Source organism: Mus caroli, chromosome 19, assembly GCF_900094665.2.
Source record: "Mus caroli chromosome 19, CAROLI_EIJ_v1.1, whole genome shotgun sequence".
Classification (NCBI taxonomy): Eukaryota; Metazoa; Chordata; class Mammalia; order Rodentia; family Muridae; genus Mus; species Mus caroli.
In genome coordinates, this window is record NC_034588.1 from 9620770 (window position 1) to 9636766 (window position 15997).

Here is a 15997-nt window from a genome sequence, read left to right on the forward strand (position 1 = left end):
TCTTTCTTTCTTTCTTTCTTTCTTTCTTTCTTTCTTTCTTTCTTTCTTTCTTTCTTTCTTTCTTTCTTTCTTTCTTTCTTTCTTTCTTTTCCTTCCTTCCTTCCTTCCTTCCTTCCTTCCTTCCTTCCTTCCTTTCTTTCTAGAGTTGAAATGTTTTATATCTTGGACACATATTGGTAGCAGCTGTAAGGTCAAAGGTAAACTACATTACAAACATTTATTTATCTTAATTTTTATATATTTAAAAACTAATTAAATAACTAATGCACTTTACATCCCAATGTTACTCCCCCATCTCTCAATTGACCTTTTGCTGCTCCTTCCCCCATATCCCCCCTCTTCTTTTCTGAGAAGGTGGATGCCCCCTGGGTATCAACAACCCCTCCCCTTTGCAAATCAGTCATTGCAGGACTAGGCACATAGGTACATCCTCTCTCACAGAGGCCAGGCAAGACAGCCCAATTAGGGGAACAAGAGCCACAGGCAGGCAACACACCCACGGCCAGCCACTACTCCAGTTGTTTGGAGACTTTCATGAAGATCAAGGTCCACATCTGATACATATGTGCAATGGGTCTAGGTCCAGTTCATGCTCACTCTTTGTTTGGTGGTTCAGTCTCTGGGAGGCCCCAGGGGTTCAGGTTAGTTGACTTTGTTGCTCTTCCTGTAGAATCCCTGTCCTCTTCAGATACATCAATCCTTCCCCAAACTCTTCTATTAGACTGCCTAAGTCCCATGTAGTGCTTGGCTGTAGGTCCCTCCATCTCTTTTGGGTCAGCTGTTGGGTAGAGCCTCAGAGGACAGCCATGCTAGACTCCTTTCTGCAAGCATAACATAGTATGACTAATAATGTTAGGGATTGGTGCTTGCCCATTGATTCGGTCTCAAGTTGGGCTGGTTATTGGTGGCCATCCCCTCAGTCTCTGTTCTTTCCCCTGTCCCTGAATTTCTTCTAGAGAAGATAAATTTTGGGTCAAAAATTTTGTGGGTGGGTTGGTGTCCCTATACCTCCATTGGGGTTCCTGCCTGTCTATAGGAGGTAGCCTTTTTAGGTTCTATCCCCAGTGTTATGAGTCACAGATAAGGTCATCCCCATTTATTCTTGGGGGCTTCCTTTATCACAAGTCTCTGTTACAGCCTCTAGATGTCCCTCACCTCCCCACCCCTTTCAGTGGGTGCAGATTTCCATTCATTCTCATGGTCTTCTGGCCATCTCACCTATCTTTCCCTTTAGGTGCCTGAATCCTGAATCCTCCAATCTACTCCATATCCCTTCTCCCACCCAGTTACCTCCCTCCATCTGCCTCTCATGACTATTTTATTCCCCATTCTATGCGAGATTAAAATATCCTTGCTTGTGCCATCCTTCTGCTTTACTTTCTTTGGGTCTGTGAAGTGTAGCATGGGTATGCTGTATTTTATGGCTAATAGCCACTTGTTTTTTTTTTTTTTTATTTATTTATTAGGTATTTTCTCCATTTACATTTCCAATGCTATCCCAAAAGTCCCCCATGCCCCCCCTCCACTACCCACCCACTCCCACTTCTTGGCCCCAGTGTTTGCCTGTACTGAGGCATACAAAGTTTGCAAGACCAATGGGCCTCTCTTTCCAATGATGGCCAACTAGTCCATTTTCTGCTACATATGCATCTAGAGACACGAGCTCTGGGGGGGGGGACTGATTAATTCATATTGTTGTTCCACCTATAGGGTTGCAGACCCCTTTAGGTCCTTGGGTACTTTCTCTAGCTCCTCCATTGGGGACCCTGTGATCCATCCAATAGTTGACTGTGAGCATCCACTTCTGTGTTTGCTAGGCCCCGGCATAGCCTCACAGGAGACAGCTATATCTGTGTCCTTTCAGCGAAATCTTGCTAGTGTATGCAACGGTGTCAGCATTTGGAGTCTGATTATGGTATGGATCCCCGGATATGGCAGTCTCTAGATGGTCTATCCTTTTGTCTCAGCTCCAAACTTTGTAACTGCTTCCTTGGGTGTTTTGTTCCCAATTCTAAGAAGGGGCAAAGTGTCCATACTGGTCTTTGTTCTTGAGTTCCATGTGTTTTGCAAATTGTATCTTGTATCTTGGGTATTCTAAGTTTCTGGGCTAATATCCTCTTATCAGTGAGTACATATCATGTGAATTCTTTTGTGATTGGGTTACCTCACTCAGGATGATGCCCTCCAGATCCATCCATTTGCCTAGGAATTTCATAAATTCATTTTTTTAATAGCTGAGTAGTACTCCATTGTGTAAATGTACCACATTTTCTGTACCCATTCCTCTGTTGAGGGGCATCTGGGTTCTTCCCAGCTTCTGGCTATTATAAATAAGGCTGCTATGAACATAGTGGAACATGTGTCCTTCCTACCTGTTGGAACATCTGGATATATGCCCAGGAGAGGTATTGCAGGATCCTCCGGTAGTACTATGTCCAATTTTCTGAGGAACCGCCAGACTGATTTCCAGAGTGGTTGTACAAGCTTGCAATCCCACCAACAATGGAGGAGTGNTCCTCTTTCTCCACATCNTCGCCAGCATCTGCTGTCACCTGAATTTTTGATCTTAGCCATTCTGACTGGTGTGAGGTAGAATCTCAGGGTTGCTTTGATTTGCATTTCCCTGATGATTAAGGATGCTGGAGAGTCCTCTATGGACTGCGGGGGTCTGCCGACTCCAAGCACAAGGTGACCCAGTGCTGGCGCTGACTGGAGGGGATTTGTGACCCTGATCAGGCCGGGTTTTCTCCTTCCCTAATGCTGTATCACGTCCCATGTGATTGGATTGGAACAGAAGTTGTGTTCCACTCACCAGAGGTCCTAAGATTGAGTGGAGAGTCCTCTAGGCACCTTGGGGGTGTGTGCGGACTCTGCGCCCAGGTGACCCTGTGCCTGTGCTGACTGGAAGGGACTGGTAATAGCCACTTGTAAGTGAGTACATGCCATGAATGTCTTTTTGGACCTTGGTTACCTCACTCTGAATGATATTCTCATGTTCCTTCCATTTGCTTACAAAATTTATGATGTCTTTGTTTTAATAGATAAATAGTATCCTAATGTAGATGTACCATATATTCTTTATCCATTCTTCTGTCAAGGAATATCTAGGTTGTTTTTAGTTCCTGGCTATTATGAATAAAGGTACTATGAACATACTTGAGGAAGTGTCTTTGTGGGATGGTGGGGCATCTATTGGGTATATGCTCAGGAGTTGTATAGCGGGGTTCTGAGGTAGAACTATTCCAAGTGTTTTGAGAAACTGACAAATTGATTTCCAAAGTGGTTGTACAAGTTTGCACTCTCACCAGGAATGGAGGAGTCTCCCTTTGCAACATCTTCGACAGCATGTGCTATCACTTGAGGTTTCTTACCTTAGCCATTCTGATGTGTGGAAGATGTAACCTTAGAGTTGTTTTGATTTGCCTTTCCCTGATGAGTAAGGACCTTGAACATTTCTTTAAGAGCTTCTTAGTCATTATAGATTCCTCTGTTGAGAGTTCTCTGTTTAGCTTAGTACTCCATATTTAAATTGGGCTCTTTGAGTTGTAATTTCTTGTGGCCTTCATAAATTTTGGATATCAGCACCTCTATCAGCTAGAGTGTTGGTGAAGATCCTTTCCCAATCTATAGGCTTCTGCTTTGTCCTATTGAGAGTGACCTGTGCCTTACAGAAGCTTGTCAGTTTCCTGAGGTCACATTTATCAATTGTTGATCTTAGAGCTTGAGCCATTGGTGTTATGTTCAGGAAATTGTTTCCTGTACTAATGTGTTCAAGGCTATTTCCCACTTTCTCTTCTGTGGGATTTAGTGTGTCCTGTTTTATGTTGAGGTCCTTGATCAACTTGGCCTTGAGTTTTGTGCAAGGTGATAAATATAGATCTATTTGCATTATTCTACATGTAGATACCCAGTTAGACCAGTACCATTTGTTGAAGATTCTTTCACTTTTCCATTGTATGGTTTTGTATTTTTTATCAAAGATCAATTGTGGGTTTATTTCTGGGTCTTTGATTCAATTCCAGTGATCAAGGTGTCTGTTTCTGTACCAATATCATGAAGTTTTTAATCACTATTGTTCTGTCATACAGTTTGAGGTCAGTTATGGTGATTTCTCCTGAATTTTTTTATTATTCAGGATTGTTTTGGCTATTCTAAGTTTTTGATTTTCCATATAAAGTTGATAATTGCTCTTTCAAGATCTATAAAAATTGTTTTAGAATTTTGATGAGGGTTGTATTTAATCTGTAGATTGCTTTTGGAAAGATGACCATTTTACTATGTTAACCTTATATATGAGCATGGGAGATATTTCCATAGCTGATATCTTCTTCAATTTCTTTCTTTAGGAACTTGAAGTTCATGTCATTCAGATCTTCTATTTGTTTGATTAGAATTACATCAAGATATTTTATATTATTCATAGCTATTTTAAAGGATTTTGCTTTCTTGGCCCATTTATTATTCGTATATATGAGAGGTATTGGTTTCTTTGTGTTAATTTATATCCAACCACTTTGTTGAATTTTTTTTTATCAACTGCAGAATTCTTAGGTAGAATTTTAGGGTGGCTTATGTATACTATCATGTTACTGGAAAATAGCAATACTTTGACTTCTTCCTTCCCAATTTGTATCCCTTACTTTAGATGTCTTATTGCTCTGGCTAGAACTTCAAGTATTATATTGAATAGATAGGGAGAGAATTGTCTGACTTGTCTTGTACCTGATTTTAGTGGAATTGCTTCAAGTTTCTCACTAACAGACACTCTCTATACACATGGTCAAGCATCTGCAAAGAATAAGCATTTTTCCCAGTTGTTTCAATGTCCCTGGGTATTTTGATCTGCCTGGATTCTGGTTCTGAATCTACAGCTGCCTGGAGCCAATGTGTCTCATTGCTGGTAGGTGAAGACATCTTGGGAACACTGGAGACCTTGCACAACTCTATCCAGATGCAGCTGTCAGTCATGATAGTTAGCAATTATGAACAGTAACAATCAAGATCTAATGGACAATCACCATGTACCCAAGTGTGTGCTGAGTCTATGCATTAGTCACTAGTTCTATCATCTCAGTAACTTTCTATTCTATTCTATTCTATTCTATTCTATTCTATTCTATTCTATTCTATTCTATTCTATTCTATTCTATTCTATTCTATTCTAATCTATTCCATTCCATTCCATTCCATTCCATTCCATTCCATTCCATTCCATTCCATTCCATTCCATTCCATTCTATTCTATTCTATTCTATTCTATTCTATTCTATTCTATTCTATTCTATTCTATTCTATTCAAATAATTCTGCTTTCCTCTCTTTAGGTAAGGTTTCAAAGTCATTGTGTGGAAGCCACTGGGATATTTTAATATACAGCAAGGAGAATCAGAACTAAATTGTGAAATCAATAAAATCCTTCTGAGTGTCTGTTATAGGAGGTAACATTCTCACAAAAGAGACAGACCCTTTGGCATCAAGGCACTACCTGCCTCCTTCTAAAGTCCTTCATATGACCCTTGTATAAGAAGACTAATATAACTTTACTAGGATCTTAGTATTCTTCTCCTCAGATGCATGACTTACAAATGTGACAGTGTGATGAAGACTTGTGAGTGTGTGTGTATATATGTGTGTTTGTACATGTTTGTTTGTGTGATCACTTATTTCTTAGATATTTTATGAAGTTGTCATTAAGGTTTAAAATGTTTGTCATTATCTATCATCAAAATAATGATCTAATGTCACTGGAGTCAGCAATGCATTTTCTCATTTCCTTTCTGATTTTAGGAGCACTAGCACTGAAGAGATGATTGGGGTAAGAAATATTACCGAGATCACCCAGTTCATCCTCCTGGGATTTTCAGATTTTCCCAGAATCACAGTACCTCTTTTTGTAATGTTTTTGATGATCTACACTTTGGCTGTAACCTGGAACTTTTCCCTTATTGCTTTAATAAGAATGGATTCCCACCTTCACACACCCATGTATTTCTTCCTTAGTAATCTCTCCTTTATAGACATCTGCCTTGTTACTTCCACAGCCCCCAAGATGCTTTACAACTTCTTCCAGGAAAAGCAAACTATCAGCTTTGTGGGCTGCATAGTTCAATACTTTATCCTTTCCACAATGGGGCTGACTGAATGTTGCCTCATGACAGCCATGGCCTATGACAGGTATGCTGCCATTTGTAACCCTCTTCTGTACTCATCAGTCATGTCTCCCACACTTTGTGCTCAGATGGTGATGGGAAGCTACACAGCAGGACTCACAGGTTCTGTATCTCAGATATGTGCCTTGATGCAGCTCTATTTCTGTGGACCTAATGTCATTAGGCATTTCTTCTGTGACATATCTCAGCTATTAAATCTATCCTGTAGTGATGCTTTCTTTGTACAGGTCCTTCTTGCTATATTAACAATGTGTTTTGGAATAGCAAATGCCTTAGCCACCATGCTGTCCTATGGTTTTATCGTCCTGTCCATCTTAAAGATCACTTCAGCTAAAGGCAGGTCCAAGGCCTTCAACACCTGTGCTTCTCACCTGACAGCTGTTTCTCTCTTCTATAGTACTGGCATCTTTGTCTATTTGCGATCCAGCTCTGGTGGCTCCTCTAGTTTTGACAGATTTGCATCTGTCTTCTATACTGTGGTGATTCCCATGTTGAACCCTTTGATTTATAGTCTGAGAAACAAGGAAATCAAAGATGCCATGAAGCGGTTGCAGAAAAAGAAAATCTGCAGCTAATGGTGCAGATAAGATTATTTCAACAAAATGCCATGTCCGATTTACTGCTATCCACACTCACGTGCACATGGATGGAATGGTACAAAGTTCATGGCAGTTCAGATAAATATGTCTTTCAAACAGACTGTATGCCAACATGAACCAACATTTGATTTAATATCATTGAAACACATTAGTTTTAAGAATAGCAGGGTCTTAATTCTATGTTACAAAGTGGGCATCTCACCATTATCTATCTATAAATATTTGAGAAAAATCAAGTTGGGAAAATTGTGAAAGCCTGGACCTATTAAATTACTTGGCTAAGCCTCTGCAGAAGATTTCTGATTGATTCTCATCCCCATGTCGTCTACCATTGTGTCATCAGTATTTTGATGTATTGTAATAGACCCGGGGCCATCACCATTGATTATTCTGTGATCCTGAGCAGGTGAGAATGATCACAAGGAAACTTCCTGTTTGAAAGAAACAAAGCCACACATTGGCTTTTTGTGACTTTTAGGATGACTAATGGGAAGCTTGATTTTGCCAAAATAAATCACTTAGTAAGTTTTAAGCCAAACACTAAAGTGGAAGTTTGAATTGTGAAAAAAACTGGTGAGCAAGGCATGGTTTCTTCATTGCCATTTCCTTAGACTTCTGATGGTTTCTTATCTTATGGGTCAATAGAAATACATGAGATGGTGAGACTTGATCTTTCTTTCTTGTCTACATTAAGACCAGAAAGTTTGTCCTGAGTTGTTAGAACCAATCAGAACACTCCATGAAATATATTTTGATATTTCTGGATTCTCAAATTTGACCTAAGGAATACTTCCATGAACTAATAGTCACTGGACATTAAATATTGTTAAGATACCAACACATGACAGACTGAAATGTTCTTTCTTATTGTCTATGCATGTTCAGTATCTTGAATTCTAGTATTGTGTGGGTTTAAGTGAGTGATGTAATGGTGGTAGTAGAATATCTAAAAGTTTACTCTGGTTTTTCCCGAGTATTTCATTGGAACTGTTTTCTCTAGGTACACATAATCTTCACCATCATGCAACAGGAATGATTTCCTTACACAATACCTGGTTCACAGCCTAGGGAATGAAATATTTACATGAGTACATTGATAAGCATGGCCACTGAAATGAAAATGATAGAATGTTATTATCGTCTCCAGATTCAAGACTCATGATTTACACCTCTAATTCTAGCATTAATAGGGCTGGAGGATTTCCTAGGGCTTCAGACTAACTTGGGCTACAGTGTGAGACTATGATGGAAACAAAGAAACAAAGGTACAAACAAACCCATTCAAGCAAACTCCCTTCTTGAAACAGGGAACCCTAAGACCTTTACCTGAGATGATAGTCACAAGTCTTTTCTCACAGTTTCATGTAATAGTACATGTGGTTGTTTTTGCTTTTGTTTATTTGTTTTTTCTTGGCATATATAGGATGTGCATGGTTGACTAGTAGCTGGGACTCTCCAATTAAGCAGTTGCTTTTGAGTTAAATATGCTGGAGAGGGGTAATCATTGTTAATGTTGCTGGTGAAGAGTTATTCATTCTTTGGTAAGTAACTCTAATAAAATCATTGGTTCACAAATATGGGCTTGGATGGAATCATTTCTTTAGTCTGTTAGTCTCTTTTCTATTTGAACATTGTGTGTAAGTTATTTACATGTTCCAAAGAAAATTTCTGCAACATTCAAGGAGCTCAAAGAACCAGGTGAGGCTATCCATAATTATACAAATTGCATTGTTTTCTGGCCTGTAATTTCAAGTCACACATAAGTTTGTGGTTCTATTTTTCTGGTTTTAAAGGAGGACCATGAGGTGTAAACAATAGTGGCCACTGGTTTAGCATTCTTCTTAGATTTGAGAAAAAGTTTTGGTAACTGTGTCATTATATTTCCATGTTATCTTTTTAAAAATTATATTATTTATCTCTCATATATCCCTACAGGAATTTCCCCTCTCACCCTCCCTCTGCTTCTTGTCTACTCCAAACACTCCCACCTCCTCCCTTCCCATCCACTCCTCCTGTGTTTCCCTTCTAAATGTGCAGTCTCCCAGCGATATTAACCAAACATGACATATCAAGTTGCAATAAGTCCAGGAACCTTCTTATTACGGCTAGATAAGGCAACCCATTAGGAGGACAAGGGTGCCAAAGCAAGCAAAATCAGTGCCTGCTCCCTCTGTTAGGAGCTGCACAAAACATCAAGCTAGGCAACTGTAACATGTTTGCAGAGAGCCCAAGTTAGACCCATGCAGAGTCTCTGATTGTGTGTTTAGTCTCAGTGAGTCTTTATGAGTCCAGGTTTGTTGATTCTGTGGATTTTCTTGTGGTGTCCTTGATCCCTCTGGCTCCTACAACCCTCCTTTACCCCTTCCACAGCATTCCCCAAACTCTGCCTCATGTTTGGCTTTGGGTCCTTGCATCTTTTCCCATCAGTTGCTGGACGTATGTCTCTCATGACAATTGGGTTAGCCATAAATCTATGAGTGTAGCAGGATATCATTAGGAATCATTTTATTGACATTTTTTTTCTAGTTGTGTTTGGTTATATCTTAGGTATCTGAGCCATCCAGTGTCTGGTTTCTCCTTCTCCAGGCAGTGTCAGCGGTGGGTTCTCTCATGTGGCATGGGTCTCAAGTTTGACTAATCATTGGGTAGCCACTCCCACAATTTCTGTGCCACCTTTTTTCCATGCTGGCTGGATAAGTTGTTGGTCAAAGGTTATGTGGCTGGGTTGGTGTCCCAAACTCCCCACTGGAAGTCCTGACTGGTTACAGAACATGGTTGGTTTAGACTCTGTATTCCCCATTACTAGGAGTCTTTTCTAGGGTCACTCTAATAGATTCCTGTATTAGATTTCTTCCTTGTCCCTGAATTGCTTCCCTTCCATCCCAATTGTCATCCCATCGCCCAGTACTCTTTCCCTGGATCCTCTCCCCCATCTGATTACTCCCATTGTCTTCACTCAACCCCAGCTCACCCACAATACCTATTCTATTTCTTCTTCCTAGGGAGAGCCATGTATCCCATTTTAAGCCCCTCTTGTTACTTAACCTCTTCTGTTTTGCGGATTGTAGCATGATTAGCCTTTACCTCAAAGTTTTACTGATAAGTGAGTACATACCATGTTTGTCTTTTTGGGTCTGGGTTACCTCACTCAGGATGATATTTTCTAGTTCAATTCATTTGTCAGAAAATTTAATGATGTCATTGTTTTTAACAGCTATATAACATTCCATTGTGTAAATGTACCGTATTTTCTTTATCCATTCTTCAGTTAAGGGGCATCAAGGTTATTTCCAGTTCCTGGATATTTTGAATAAAGCTGCTATGAACATAGTTGAAAGTATATCTTTGGCAGATGGTAGAGCATCTTTTGGGTCTATGTGCAGTAGTGGTACACTGAGTCTTATATAATTATTCCCAGTTTTCTGAGAAATTGCCAAATTGATTTCCAAAGTGGTTGTACAAGTTTGTACTCCCACCACCTTGCTCCATATCCTCTCCAGCATGTGCTGTCTCTTTAGTTTTTTGATCTTTGCCATTCTGATGGGTGTAAAGATGGAATCTCAGAGTTGTTTTGATTTACATTTCTCTGATGAGTAAGGACTTTGAACATTTATTTAAGTGCTTGTCAGCCATGCAAAATTCCTCTGTTGAGACTTCTGCTTAGCTTTGTACCCCATTTTTAAATTGGGCTATTTGGGTTGTTGGTGTCTTGTGGGTCTGAATTCCACCCAACCACTGGGGTGTGGGACATACTGCTGGGTGGGTGAAACTCAGGGGCTGCTTGATTACATCTCCATGTACAACTGCCATTGGGTGCTGGGCTTTAGGGAAGTGCCAAGACACTGCTCACGGGGTGGGAAGATTCAGTCTCAGATGTGGGAGGCTAAAGCTGTGGTTCCCTGACTCCTAGGTATCCAGTCACTGCTTGGGCACTGCACAGAGTTGGGAACAAAGGTTTAGGGGTCCATGGGCCTGCAGCAAGGCTGGGACATGGTGCTCTCAAACTCCTGGACATCCAGGCACTGCTGAGTCTCCAGGAGTTGGGAGCAGAATGAGACATGAATTTCCCTGTCCAATTACATTAAAACATTAGTGAAGCTGGAGGCCTGTGATTGTACAGGGAAAAGGGAGTGGGAGCGAAGAGTTGCAGAAACAGAGGCATCTCAGGAGAAGAGAAAAAAGAAAGGACAAGATAGAGGCTGACAGACAAGGAGAAGAACCTGAACCAGCATGGCTTTAAATAGCCACAGGTAGTTATGATATCATAAAGGTTAGAATAAGTGGAATAATTTGTCTAATCTACTTGGGCAACTTTTACCATTATCAATTGGTTCTGAAATTATTGTATTGGCATCTTGTGAATTGAGAATTCATTGATATATAACTCTGACTTGTTAATTATAAGTTTCTAGAGTTTTGTTTCTACTGGGTTGTTTGGTGTTGTGGCGGCTGACTGAGAGGGGAACAGTCGTTGTGTGGGGCTAGTATGGCAGGGAAGGGAACTCGGGAGCTCTGGCCCTGCCTGAGAGTTGTCAGGTAGAGAGTAGTAGCCTGACAGGACCACGCTGGGACAGAGAGTGCTTGGCAGTATTGTGGGAAGCCTGCTGGTCATTTTTTACTATTTCCTGCAACAGCAGAGTCAGGGGCCTGTGGCTGAGGACATCGACTAGCCTAGGGCAAAGGAAATTGGGAGACTTTAACTTAGTTCATCAAAGATTGTCCTTAGCTAGGCAGCAGTTGTTGTAGCACAAAGAGGCCTTCCACAGGGGATTTAGGCTCAGGCTCTGTAGGTAAAGGCCTTCTCCATGCTCCTCATGGTGTTTTTTTTTTTGGAAGAGATAGTCCATGTTTATCTATACCATTTACTGACAGTTCATCCTGAAAAATGGATGCATACCAACTCCTCAGGGTGAACCAGTGATTAAATATCTTTGGCAGGAAGAAATGTCTGGGAAGGGAAGAATATTGGGTAAACCCTACTGGGCCTCTAGATACCTCATTAGCATGGAGAACTCTGTCTTGTGGCTACATGACCACAGAAGTGTGCCATGTGTTCCAGGCCAAGATTCCAGCAAGGAGCAGGGAGCAGGGAGCTGCCTACTCTCTCAGGTGGGTGCCCAAATGCCAGGAACTCTGAACTCGCTCAACCATACCAATTTTCCTGGCATGGTCCACTGTTCTACAGTATGTACCTTGAGTTCTTTATCAGATTTGGATATTAGCCCTCTAAAAGATAAAGGGTTGGTATAGATCCTTTCCCAATCTATAGCCTTCTGTTTTGTCCTACTAACAGTGTCTTTCACCTTACAGAAGGTTTTCAGTTTCATGAAGTCCTATTTATCAATTGTTGATCTTAGAGCATGAGTCACTGGTGTTCTGTTCAGGAAATTGTCTTCTGTACCAACGTGTTCAAGGGTATTTACCACTTTCTCTTCTATGGGGTTTAGTGTATCTGGTTCTATGTTGAGGTTATTGATCTACTTGGACTTCAGTTTTGCACAGGGTGATAGATATGGTTCTGTTTGCATTCTTCTATATGCACACATCTAGTTAGAGCAGCACTATTTGTTGAGGACACTTTTGTATTACCATTGTATAGTTTTGCCTTATTTGTCAAAAATCAAATGTCCACATGTGGGTGGGTTTATTTTTGGTTTGATTTGATTCCATTCATCAGTGTTTTGGTTAGGGTTTTACTACTGTGAACAGATACCATGACCAAGGCAAGTCTTATAAAAAACAACATTTACTTGGGACTGGCTTATAGGTTCAGAGGTTCAGTCCATTATCATCAAGGTGAGAGCATGGCAGTATCCAGGCAGGCATGGCACAGGCAGAGCTGAGAGTTCTATGTCTTCATCCAAAGGCTGCTAGTGGAAGACTGACTTCCAGGCAACTAGGGTGAGGATCTTATGCCCACACCCACAGTGACACACCCATTCCAACCAGGTCACACCTATTCCAACAAGGCCACACCTTCAGATGGTGCCACTCCCTGGTCCAAGGATATACAAACCATCACAATCAGTGTGTCTATTTTTGTACAATACCATGCAGTTTATATCACTATTGTTCTGTAGTACATCTTGAGGTCAGGGATGGTGATTCCTCCTGAAGTTCTTTAATCACTCAGGATTATTTTGGACATCCTGGGGATTTTTGTTTTTCCATATGAAGCTGAGAATTGCTCTTTCAAAAACTTGTTTGGAAATTTTGATGTGGATTGTATTGAATCTGTAGATTGCTTTTGGTATGATGGCCATTTTCCCCTTTGTTCATCCTACTTATTCATGAGCATAGGAGATCTTTCTATCTTCTGATATCTTCTTCAATTTTCTTTTTCAAGGTCTTGAAGTTCTTGTCACACAGATCTTTCACTTGCTTGGTTAAGTTACACCAAGGTATTTTATGTTATTTGGATTATTTTAAAGGGTGTTGCTTCCCTAATTTCTTTCTTGGCTCATTTATCATTTCATAAAGGAGGGCTACTGATATGTTTGAGTTAATTTTATTTCCAGCCACTTTTCTAAAGGTGTTTATCAGCTGTAGGAGTTCTCTAGTAGAATTTTCAGGGTTGCTTGTGTATAGTATTATATTATTGGCAAATAGCAATACTTTGACTCCTTCAATTTGTATCCTCTTGATCTCCTTTAGTTGTCTTATGGCTCTCACTAGAACATCAGGTATTATAATGAATAGATAGGGAGAGAGTGGGTAGCCCTGTCTTGTACCTGATTTTTGTGAAATTTCATTAAGTTTCTGTCCATTTTGTTTGATGTTGGCTACTGGTTTGTTGTATATTGTTTTGATTATGTTTAGTTATGTGCTTTGAATCTATGATCTTTCTAATAGTTTTAACATGAAGAGGTGTTGAATTCTGTCAAATGCGTTTTCAGCATCTAATGAGATGATCATGTAATTTTTTTCTTTCAATTTGTTTGTATAGTAAATTATGTTGATGGATTTTTGTATACTGAATCATTCCTGCATCCCTAGGATAAAGCCTACTTGATAATGGTGAGTGATGTTTTTGATGTGTTCTTGGATTAAGAGAAATTTATTATTATTATTATTAGTGGTATTATTTATTATTATTTGTGTGTGTGTGTTAAAACAATTTTATTGACACCAGGTAAGTAGATCTTGCTTCTGACTTTCTATTGCACACAACCGAATGTAACTTGCCTGGACTGAAACATGCACACTGGGGAACCAAACACAAGACTTTGGGGGAGCAGGGAGGGCACACAGGCGAGGTGAGTGAAGAAATGACCTTAGAGACAGGTGTGGTCCACAGTGACAGTGAAGCTGTGGAGTGCTGTGGCTGAGGCAGGACCTTCGAGGCTGGAGAGGCCCTGGGGGTTCGTCATCTAAGTCACAGTGTTCCTGCCACTCTGGCCTGGCATGGGGACACTTTGTTTGGACAGTAAACAGTGGTGATTATGTGTTTGCTGCACTTTAGCAGATCGTTCAAGTAGTTTCAATTTAAATATTTTCTAAAGTAATCTTTACCTTATTCAAGATTGGTAGAAAATACAGAATCTGGAGGCTTGTCACTTCATTCCACGGTGCTTTCCACAAAGAAGTGGACCCTGGCCACAGGATACTTTCAAGATTCATGTTCCCGTCCTTCTTGGATTTGGGTTTGAAAGTCTTCCAGAACCCACGCCACAGCCTTGAGTGGAACACACAGGCCCTTCTGGGTCTTCCTTCATTACACATTTTATAACAGAGTGTGCTGCCAGCTCTGCTGGCCTTGTGCACTCTGTCACCTGGGAGAGGACTGTGGAGTTATGAGGCCTCAGTGACTAGAAAGACCCAACTGGAGCTTCATGAAGGGGCTGCAACATAGTGAAGTTCTGGGCAATCTGAGGCTCTCTGAGGGCCTCTGTCATGTCTGAGGCTATCTCCACGACTTGTGGTGTCTGCCACCATAAAGCTCAGATGCTATTTGAGGATTCCAATGCTGCTCCTGGGCTCACAGGCCTTACTTAGTATATGTCTGGGCAGTCTGAGAAGTTACACTCAAAGTAATGGCCAGCGTAGAGCCAGTCAGGAGCTCCTGTGTAGGGGTTATTGCCTGGGAAGAAACCACCTGGTCCGCCACTCTGCGTCCTCTTTGGCACGTTCTTTTCTGGCCTCTCTCTCTCCTTTCCTCTAGCCGCTCCTTCTCCTGGCTGGCCAGATCCATGTTTCCGTTCTCCATGCCGCATATGTCAGGACAGAGGCGGCAGTCTGTGGGTGGCAGAGTCTTCTCCATGCCTGACTCCAACTCATTGAGACTCACAGTGAAGCTGATGAAGTACATCTGAGCAGAGTCGGGAGACCAGCTGTTCATCCTCCAGAGTAGCTTACTGCCAGGGATGACTTGTACCGTCTCTTGAGCCACAGGAACATCATCCGCCATATCGTCAGGCACATCACCGTTAGCTTTTTCGGGGCCATCATCCATCTTGGCCTTCCTGGCATGGTCACCTCTCTTCTCTTGCTTCTTAAAGGAGTCGTATGAAGCAGGATCTATGCCCCACAAGCACTCTGTCCACTTGCCATACATTATAAAGAGCTTCTTCCTGTTTTTGTCTTGAATGTACCCTTCTACTCTGTGAAGTTCCTTCCCAAACAANCCACAAGGCTTGAAGTGAAGTATACACGTATCTCCAGTTTCTTCGCTTCTGGTGAACATGGGAACAGGAAGGGCTGTCCTATGACGGCATCAAAGAATTCTTCCTCCCTGTTCAGCCTTCAGTGACAAGGCTGTCACTGTTCTGGGGTTGGTCCTCCTATTGGATCATATCTGATCTATATTTATGTTGAAGTTGTGTGGATCCTGGAAATCTGAGCGCCGTCCCTGGAGCTTCGCCGACCCCACGGCCGCCCCGCCCAGGACCGCGGCCAACAACCCTCTGACACCCAAGCGGAAGTGTGGCCCATGCCTCAAAATTCATTATTTTTTGTGTTAATGTTTATAAGCAGAAAATTGGTTCTCTTTCTTTTTTTTTTTGGTCTTTGTGTGATTTAGGTATTAGGGTAACTATGGTTTCGTAGAATGCATTATGTAGTGTTCCTTCTGTGTTGGGATTTCGTGGAATAGTTTGAGGAATATTGGTATTAGCTCTTCTTTGAAAGTCTGGTAGAACTCTTCACTAAAACCATGTATCTTTTGGCTTTTTTTTTTTTTTTTTTTTTTTTTCTTTTTTAAATTGATTTACTTCAAGTGGCTGTTATAGGG

General features: G+C 41.1%; 1 protein-coding gene and 1 pseudogene across 1 annotated transcript; one reads left to right on the forward strand and one right to left on the reverse strand.

The window, feature by feature from the left end:
* Positions 1-5805: 5805 nt before the first annotated feature.
* LOC110285919 (olfactory receptor 5AN1-like) lies at positions 5806-6744 on the forward strand. Its single transcript, XM_021152397.1, has one exon. It carries the CDS (start codon positions 5806-5808, stop codon positions 6742-6744), a length of 939 nt encoding a protein of 312 aa, XP_021008056.1.
* An 8015-nt stretch (positions 6745-14759) lies between these two features.
* On the reverse strand, positions 14760-15451 carry LOC110285988 (annotated as a pseudogene).
* Positions 15452-15997: the final 546 nt, after the last annotated feature.